The 9,439-nt window shown below is 37.8% G+C and overlaps 1 protein-coding gene across 1 annotated transcript in view; it reads left to right on the forward strand.

Moving 5' to 3' along the window:
- Scai (suppressor of cancer cell invasion) overlaps positions 1-3,029 on the forward strand; it is a 175,288-nt gene extending 172,259 nt beyond the window's left edge. Inside the window, exon 18 of the mRNA XM_004662802.2 lies at positions 1,289-3,029. Within this exon, the coding sequence (XP_004662859.1) occupies positions 1,289-1,435 (147 nt within the window). The 3' untranslated portion in view covers positions 1,436-3,029. The remainder of the gene's footprint in view (positions 1-1,288) is intronic.
- Positions 3,030-9,439: the final 6,410 nt, after the last annotated feature.

Consider the following 9,439-nt stretch of genomic DNA (forward strand, 5'->3'; position numbering starts at 1 on the left):
GGGGTCCTTAGGCTTCACAGGCAAGCACCTAACTGCTAAGCCATCTCTCCATCCCTCTTTATAGATTCTAGATATCAATCCTCTGTTGTTTGTATAGTTGGCAGATTTTCTCCTATTTTGCAGGCTGTTTCTTCATCTGCTGTTTGTTTCATATTTTTGTGCAGAAGCTTTTATTACTTTTTTGACCTTTTTTTAAAACCTGGGTTTATTTCTGGGTTGTATATTCCATTGTTCTACTTATTTGTGTTTGTGCCAATATTATATTAGTTTTTCATAGTGGCTCTGTGGTATAATTCTGTCATGCCTTCAGCATTGTTTTTTATGCTTAGGATTGCTATGGCTAGTCAGGGTCCTTTGTTCTTCTTTATCTTACAGTCTTGTATATGTATGTTCATGAGTAAATGTGAGCATACTTAGGACAGTGTGTGTGTGGAGATCAGAGGGCAACTTTGTCAGTTCTCATCTTCCACTTTGTTTTGAGGCTTGATCTCTCCTGTTCACAGTTGCCTTTTTTTGTCAGGATAGCTGGCCTGCAAACTTTGGGATTGTCCTGTTTCTGTATTCCATCTTCCTATACATGTGCTGGTTTTGACACTTGTGCTGTATGTCCAGCCTTAACGTGGGTTCTGAGATTCTGAGCTTAAGCTGTCAGGATTGATTGCACAGCAAGCACTTTACCCATTGAGCTGTTTTCCCAGTCCACAGTCATTTTTAATGCCTCCTTAATATAACTAATAAGGTCCACTAATTTGACTTTCAGTGTTTCTAATTGTACCTTGTCCTTTCACTTTGATTTGTACTGCAGCATGTATTCACTAAACACATAGGGGCTGAGATTACATATGTGCTAGGCTTCCCCTTTGTCCAGTACTTGTATGGTTTTAGATAACAGCACACAGTGACAGACCCTTGCCAATATTTGAAATAACTTACTAAGTAACAACAGGATAACCCATATGTTATTTTTAGAGGTCACAATTGTCAAGTGTTAATAACTCAACATGTTCAACAAATACATTAGTCTGCTTTGTTGGTAGGTGCCAGTAATCCTTGCTCTTGGAGGGCTTATGGAGGAGTATTCCCATGTGTTAGAGATTAGCCAGGGCTATATATGGTCTCAAGAAACAAAAGCAAAAAAAAAACCAAACAAAGTAACAAATATATTTAAAATAGTTATTATTCTAACATGAAGGAAAATAAAGCTTAGGTTGTTAACTCCCTAATACTATATTTGCATGTATAATTTTCATCCATTAGAATATAACATTTGACATTTCTTTATTACCAGGAAACACGAAATTATCCAGAATCCTATCCACAACTGCCAAGGGATGAAACTGTGGAGAACCCCCATCTTCAGAAGCACATTTTGGAATTAGCATCCATTCTGGATGTTCGAAATGTCTTTTTTGAAAATGCCATAGATGACTATTAAAACAAAAGCCCTCTTGAAAGTTTTTCATTTTCCACAGATTTTAAATGGTGCAGTTTTCTAATGTAATTGCAGAGACATAGTGTGTTACTCAGTTTTTATTTTTTAATTTACAACCACCATTTTAAAAGCGAACTGAAAAAAAAAAAGCTCAAACTTTTAGGGTAACTGTTTTAAAGTACAATCTTTCAAAGTCTTTTAAAATGTGAATCTTGGAATTTTTATTTTTTGGTTTTGACATTGGATACTTGCCTCCAACATGTAATCTTACACCCAACAGTCACTATTCTCACCCTGAGAAGAATAAATTTTTATTTTTGCATAATGGGAAAAATCTAATACACATACTTGGACCTTAAAAATCTGAATTTGGAAAATACCTAAATTGTTCATAGTGGTGAAACTGGCCAGCGTGGACTACTGAAAATCAAGACCAGGGTCCTTCTACAATATTTCTTTTTATTCCAAGTTAATAGGTAGGAAAAGTTTGTTTGTTTGTTTATTTTTAAGTATGAAGGCAGTTCTTAAAATCATTGAATTCCTTTAAATACTGTCACAATTTTAGAATCTGTTTAAAATTAAACCTTTAATTAGAACTTTCAGATGATTAGTGTTACATAGAATGTTTTAGTACTATGTTATCATGGAATTTGTTTGCCTATTTTCTTGGAAGCCTTTGAATGCTGGAAATGCAAAGAAAAATACTTACTAATATTTTCATCCAAAAACCAGATTGCTGGTTTCATAGTGCTACAATGTCTGCAGTATATGAGTTCTACTTTAAACACTTTGTTAATGAGCTGAAATTTTTTTTAAAAAAAGTCTTGATTAATGTCTTGGTATATTGCAATTTCTAATCTTTTTGCTTAAGTTTTTGAAACTTCAGTGTCAGAGATGCCTAAAAAAATGTTAAGGAAAACTAGGTGTTAAGAAATTGAAATGTGGGGCCAGGCATGGTGGTACACATCTTTAATCCTAGCACTTGGGAGGAAGAGGTAGGAGGATCGCCTTGATTTCAAGGCCACTCTGAGACTACATGGTGAATTCCAGGTTAGCCTGAGCTAGAGTTAGACCCTGCCTCATAAAAACAAAAAGAAAAAAGAAAGAAAGAAATTAAAATGTGGGTTGATTTTGCTCTGACAGTTTGGAAGTAAGATGTTAAAACCTCCAAGATATATTTGAAGTAGGATTCAGTATATGATATATAGATTTTTGTATACTATTACCTTTCCTCCCCTTTATAATTTGACAGGCACTATCTTTGAAGATTTCTTCTCCTCCTCTTTTTTGGTTGCATGGCATTTAAATTCAAAAATCTACGAATCGGAAGGCCTTTGAAGCCTAATTTTTTGCATAGGTTCACAGTCTGTCTATAGTCATCCAGGGGAAATGAGGTGATTACTTTCAGCATCTCTTTCCTAAGTCCCTAGGGAAACATTATGCCCATGTCTGTACCAGTCTGTTGATTTCATAAAGTCTGTAAGTTAGTATATATATTTTTTCATATTCTAAAAGACTGCTGCCCTTTTTAATTTTTTTTTTACTTTATAATTTGTATTAACATTTTCCATGATTATAAAAAAAATCCCATGACAATTCCCTCCCTCCCCCAACACTTTCCCCTTTGAAATTCCATTCATCATATTACCTCCCCATCTCACCCTTTCTTTTTTTTTTTTTTTTTTTTGTACTTTTATAAATATTACACTTTTCCTTTCTTAACAGTGCTAGCATTCACCTAGACTATAGCTGTAGACTGTCATTAGCCATCTGGCCTCTTGTTCCAATTGCCCTGAAATTCTGCACATTACCCTATTCTCTGATATTTCAAAGGATACTGTCCTGAGCTTTCTCCTCACCTGCTAAGCATGCTAAGCATACAGGCCACTGGTCTGAGAACTGAATTCTAATCCTGTCTTTCCTAGAAACTAACTACCATGATGCCCTTTGACCAGTGCTTTGTGTCTTTGCTTCTTAGTGCCTTTTTATGTAAAACAGGGGATGTCCCAATGTCCTTCCCATTTCTATGATTCTACATTTTGGATTTTGGGTTTTAAGAATAACATTGCTACCAGGAAAGTTCATTTCTATGTTTTTAGCATATATAACAATCTTTTCTAGATTTTGTTTAATGAGACTGTTTAAGAAAATAGCTATGTCTGACTTTTCACAATTAACATACTGGCCTGAAGAAATTAGAGCTTTCTGGCTGGGGAGAGGGCTTCATGGGTAAAGTGCTTGCTATGCAAGCATGAGGACCAGAATTCAGTGCCCAGTACACACATAAAGCCAGACATGGTTGCACACATCTGTAATCCAAGCACACCTATGGAGAGATGAGAGAATCCCTGAAAGCTTGCAGACTATCTTGGTGTACACAGCACTGAACAAGTGACCCTGCCTCAAACAGTGGTTGGCAGAGACCAGCCAGCACCCAAGGTTGTCCTCTGACCTCCATACATGTAGCATGCCACACACATATCCACAGTCACACACACACACAAAGGAAAATGAATTAGAGCTTTCTTGATCAGAAATATCTGTCTTTTAAAAAAAAAAAGAAACACACGTGCTGGGTGTGGTGGCTCACGCCTTTAATCCCAGTGCTCAGGAGGCAGAGGTAGGAGGATCACGATGAATTCAAGGCCAAACTGAGACTACATAGGAAATTCCAGGTCAGCCTGAGCTAGAGTGAGACCTTACCTCGAAAAACCAAACGCGGGCGCGCACACACGCATGCGCGCATACACATACACAATGGAGGACTGAATCAGTTTGTAAAACACTTGCTACACAAGTGTGAAGACCTGAATTCAATCCCAGAACACACACAAATGCTAGGCATGGTAAAACATGCATGTAATCCCTGCACTGGGATGTGGAGAAAGGAAATCACTCAGCCTCACTGGCTAGCTAGCCTTAACAAATTGGTGAGCTCTGGGTTCAACTAGAGACTGACTCTGCCTCAAATAATATGATGGAAAACAATAGAGTAAGACATTCTGGCCTACACATGTGGGCACACCCACATATAACACTCATGCATCACACACACACAAAATACAATGGAAATTCAGATTATGACATGGCCCCTTGAGTTAGGGTAATTCCTGACTTACAGTTAAAGATCTAAGGTGGGCCAGAGGCTAAGGGTGTAGCTCAGTGATAAAGCATTTGCCTAGCATACACACTGAAAAAAGAAAGAGGGGAATTGTTGGGGCTGGAAAGATGGCAGTTTAAAAGCAATTGTTTGCAAAGCCTGACAACCTAATTCAATTCCCAAGCAAACCATTTATATCAGATGCAAAAAGTGGCACAAGCTTCTGGCATTTATTTGCAGTGGCAAGAGGCCCTGGTGCACCTACACACAGAGACACAGATGAAAATATATACTATATTATATGTATAGTTTTTTTTTGAGAAAGAAAAAAAAATGTGGGCTGGGTGTACTACTGCACGCCTGTGATCCCAGCACTTGGGAGTCAGGAGGATTTCAAGTTCTAATGTTGCCTGCGCTACATGGTGACAATTTGACTCAAAAAATAAAGTTGGGCTGGAGAGATGGTTTAGCAGTTAAGCACTTGCCTGTGAGGCCTAAGGACCCCGGTTCGAGGCTCGGTTCCCCAGGTCCCACGTTAGCCAGATGCACAAGGGGGCGCACGCGTCTGGAGTTCGTTTGCAGAGGCTGGAAGCCTGGCGCGCCCATTCTCCCTCCCTCCCTCCCTCCCTCTCTCCCTCTCTCTCTCTCTCTCTCTCTCTCTCTCTCTCTCTCTCTCTGTCTTTCTCTCTGTGTCTGTCGCTCTCAAATAAATAAATAAAAATTAAAAAAAATATTTAAAAAAAAATAAAGTTAACCAAAGTCACCTTGAATCTTTTGAGAGCAAAGCTGTTAGAAAGTCCTAAATTGTTTCATTTGTACTTTCTAAGAAATGCTTATTGCTTTGCCACTGTGCTCCATGTTTTCTTCACAGTTTTGGTAAAGCAAGCAATAGAGATTAAAAATCCTGGCCTTAGGGGCTGAGGATGTACTTAATGGTGGAACACTTTCCTAGCATACTCAAAGCCCTGGGTTCCATTCCCAGCACTGCAAAAGATAAATAAAATAAAATAAAAATAAAGAAGAAAGAAAGGTAGACATATCTCTGTTTTTGGATCCAGCATTGTGGCACATACTTGTAATCCCAACACTGGAAGGAGAATGGTTGAGTCCTGCATAAACTACACAGTGATATCCTATCTCAAAAAAAAAAAAAAAGACACAAGCCAGGTATGGTGGCATATGCCTTTAATCCCAGCATTCAGGAGGCAGAGGTAGTAGGATTGCATGAGTTTGAAGCCACCCTGAGGCTACATAATGAATTCCAGGTCAGCCTGAACTAGAGCAAAACCCTACATTGAAGAAAAAAAGAAGAAATAAAAGACAAATGGTTCTTATCTTCATATAGTTTATTTTTTTTGGCTGAGTCGGGCAGTAAACCTAAGTGAATAGACCCTGTCTCAAAGAACCAAAATAATAAAATACATTTAAATTTTTTTTTTTATTTCTTTGAAAGAGAGAGAAAGAGAACATGGGCACACCAGGGCCTCTTGCCACTGCAAACAAACTGCAGACACATGGTCCACTTTGTGTCTGGCTTTACTTGTGTTCTGGGAAATCAAACCTAGGCCATCAGGATGTGAAAGCAAATGCCTTAAATAACCACTGAACCAGCTCTCTGGCCCAATAAAAAAACATTTTTAATTACTTTTTTTTACTTAAATCTGTGTTTGACAAATTTGTGTTTAAGTAGATAGAATGGAGAAAACAACATGCATTAGGAGCGATTTTTTTTTTTTTTCCCCTGATGAGAAACTGTTTAAAAGAGAGATCAGGAACTGGGGATGGACCTCAATAGATTGCTTTCCTAGCATGTAAGAAGCCCTGGATTTGATTTCCCAGCAGCACATTAAACCTGAGGTGGGGGTGAATGCCCATAATCTCAGCACTTAGGTAAATCAGGAGTTCAAAGTCATTCTTGGCAACCTGGGCTACATGAGACTGTGCCTCAAAAAAATAATTTAGCTGGGCATGGTAGTACATGCCTTTAATCTCAGCATTTGGGAGGCAGAGGTAGGAGGATTGCTATGAGTTTGAGACTACATAGTGAATTCCAGGACAGCCTGGCCTACAGTGAGACCCTACCTTGAAAAAAAATAATTTGTTTAATTCCTATTTAATCTTAAAATTCATAAAAACTTAAATATTGGGATTAAAAACAGCAATCTTTTAAAATTCTGTTTCTGTTTAAAATCTCTCTTTGAGACTATGACAATTTCTGTTTCTTTTGAGAAGCAATTTCTTTTTTAAACTTTATATAAGAGAGAATGGGTGCACCAGGTCTGCTAGCCACTGTAGATAAACTCCAGATGCATGCACTACCTTGTGCAACTGGTAAATCAGATTGTAAGAAGTTATCCACAAAATAAAGTGAAGCACAGTGGAATTTTCTTTATCTGTGTATTTCTTTTTGTTTTGGTTTTTGAGATAGGACTTCACTGTAGCCCAGGCTGACCTGGAATTCAGGGTGGCCTCAAACTCACAGTGATCCTACCTCTGCCTTCCTAGTGCTGGGATTAAAGGCGTGCACCACCACACCCACCTGAATATTCCTGAAGTTTGTAAAGCGACCAACCACCTCTGTTTTATAGCAAAGAAAGCTAAAATTTAAAAAGCTATGATTATCTGATGAGAGCTATAAAAACTCAGATCTCCTTATCTCAGCCTGGTCTCCCACATGGCTCAAACTGTTTTCTATAATGAACAAGAAAGAAATTGTTAGAGATGTATATTTTGGAACAGAAGGTTGTGATTTTTTTTCTACTTTTATCAAATATTCTTCTAATCAGCTGGGGATGAGGTTCAATGGAGAGTGCTTGCAGAGCAAATGTAAATGATTTCAATTCCTCATACCACAAATATTCAAGCCAGTGAAACACTCACCTCTAGCATATATTTACTAATTATATCAATTTTTTTTTCTTTTAGTCAGGATATAGTCTATGTATGTTTTCTTCCTAGAAAGTACTGCTCTTAAAACTTCTTAAAGCACAGAACTTTTGTGCCCTTTGTATTTTTAACCAAGTTGAAATGTTTCAAGATTATAGATGAAAACTATAACCCAACTGTGTTTGAAGTTTTGTTGATATAGAGTCTGGGTGTTTTTTTGTTTGTTTGTTTGTTTGTTTGTTTGTTTGTTTGGCTTTTGGAGGCACGGTCTCACTCTAGCCCAGGCTGACCTGGAATTCACTATATAATCTCAGGGTGGCCTTGAACTAATGGCGATCCACCTACCACTGCCTCCCAAGTGCTGGGTTTAAAGGCATGCACCACCATGCCTGGCTTAGTCTGGGTTTTCTTTTGTTTTGTTTCCCTCCCATTTTGGCTACTGTCCTCAATTTTCCCTGTTTAGTAGAATTTCCTAAATAATTGTTGTTGTCCTGGATTTAATTAATGTAAAAGGAAAATGACCAATCAGATTCAAGTGTCAACTATAGCACTTTTCTCTAGCATTCTTCTCTGGCCTGCATGGTTTAGCAACTCTTTATCTAAGAAGTGATTTCAACCCTGTTAAAGAATCTTGTACTTAGTTACCCATAGGGACTTATAATCACCTTGATCACCAGAGAACATTTCCAGACTGAAAGTGAGGTGCCAGGGACTGCAACTTTGGCCACTGCCAGTAATTCAGAACCATATGCCCACACCTTGTTAAGAAAAGATTTGATACGAATATGAATGCCTTGAGTCTCCTGGTGATTTGGGAGGTGCTTTTTTTTAATCTTCCATTATGTTTAGTTGGAGAATAATAAGAGTATTTAGGTTGAGGGCTCTTTTTTGATTGTATTTATTTGAAATTCTCATTTTTAATGGCATGTGTATATTTTTGTGATGCTATATTAAATATCTGTATACTTTCTGTATATATATGTACATATTTGTAAATATCTTGGTATGCAATGATGTGGTATGTGTATATTATATACCCATACCCATTGTGGGTTGAATTTATTTAAGTTCTATGAGGACATCCTAGTGGCATTATTCATGCTGCTATAAATTGGTTGTGGCTGGATCTCATCCACAGTCCTCTATTTTGAGGGGCTTGTGTTGAGATAAAATAAGCTCATTTGGAGTTGAAATTAGGCCATGAAGATGTTAGCAAGAAACTGCATGCTTTTAAGTTTGAAAGTCATCTGCAAACTTGAATTAAGTTTTTGATAGAAATCTTAAAACCCTAAGTATGTGAAACTGAGACACCAGCAAGATATTAAGCTGTACTTTCTTTTTGAGTATTATTACTGAGTAGTAAATTATTTATATTGGGGCTTAATTCGGTCTATCAAAAAATTACTTTGGGGCTGGAGAGATGGTTTAGTGGTTAAGCGCTTGCCTGTGAAGACTAAGGACCCCGGTTCGAGGCTCGATTCCCCAGGACCCACGTTAGCCAGATGCACAAGGGGGCGCACGTGTCTGGAGCTCATTTGCAGTGGCTGGAGGCCCTGGCATTCCCATTTTCTCTCTCTCCTGCCTTCTCTCTGTCTTTTGATCTTAAATAAAGAAAAAAAAAATAACTTTGATCACATTTGAAAATAGGAATATGTCCTTTAAGTTGGAAAGTAATAATTCTTTTTTTTTTTAACTTTTATTAACATTTTCCATGATTATAAAATATATCCCATGGTAATTCCCTCCCTCCCCACCCCCACACTTTCCCATTTGAAATTTCATTCTCCATCATATTGCCTCCCCATTACAATCATTGTAATTACATATATACAATATCAACCTTTTAAGTATCCTCCTCCCTTCCTTTCTCCACCCTTTATGTCTCCTTTTCAACTTACTGGCCTCTGCTACTAAGTATTTTCATTCTCACACAGAAGCCCAGTCATCTGTAGCTAGGATCCACATATGAGAGAGAACATGTGGCGCTTGGCTTTCTGGGCTTGGGTTACCTGACTTAGTAT

This window comes from Jaculus jaculus, chromosome 1, assembly GCF_020740685.1.
Source record: "Jaculus jaculus isolate mJacJac1 chromosome 1, mJacJac1.mat.Y.cur, whole genome shotgun sequence".
NCBI classification, from domain to species: domain Eukaryota; kingdom Metazoa; phylum Chordata; class Mammalia; order Rodentia; family Dipodidae; genus Jaculus; species Jaculus jaculus.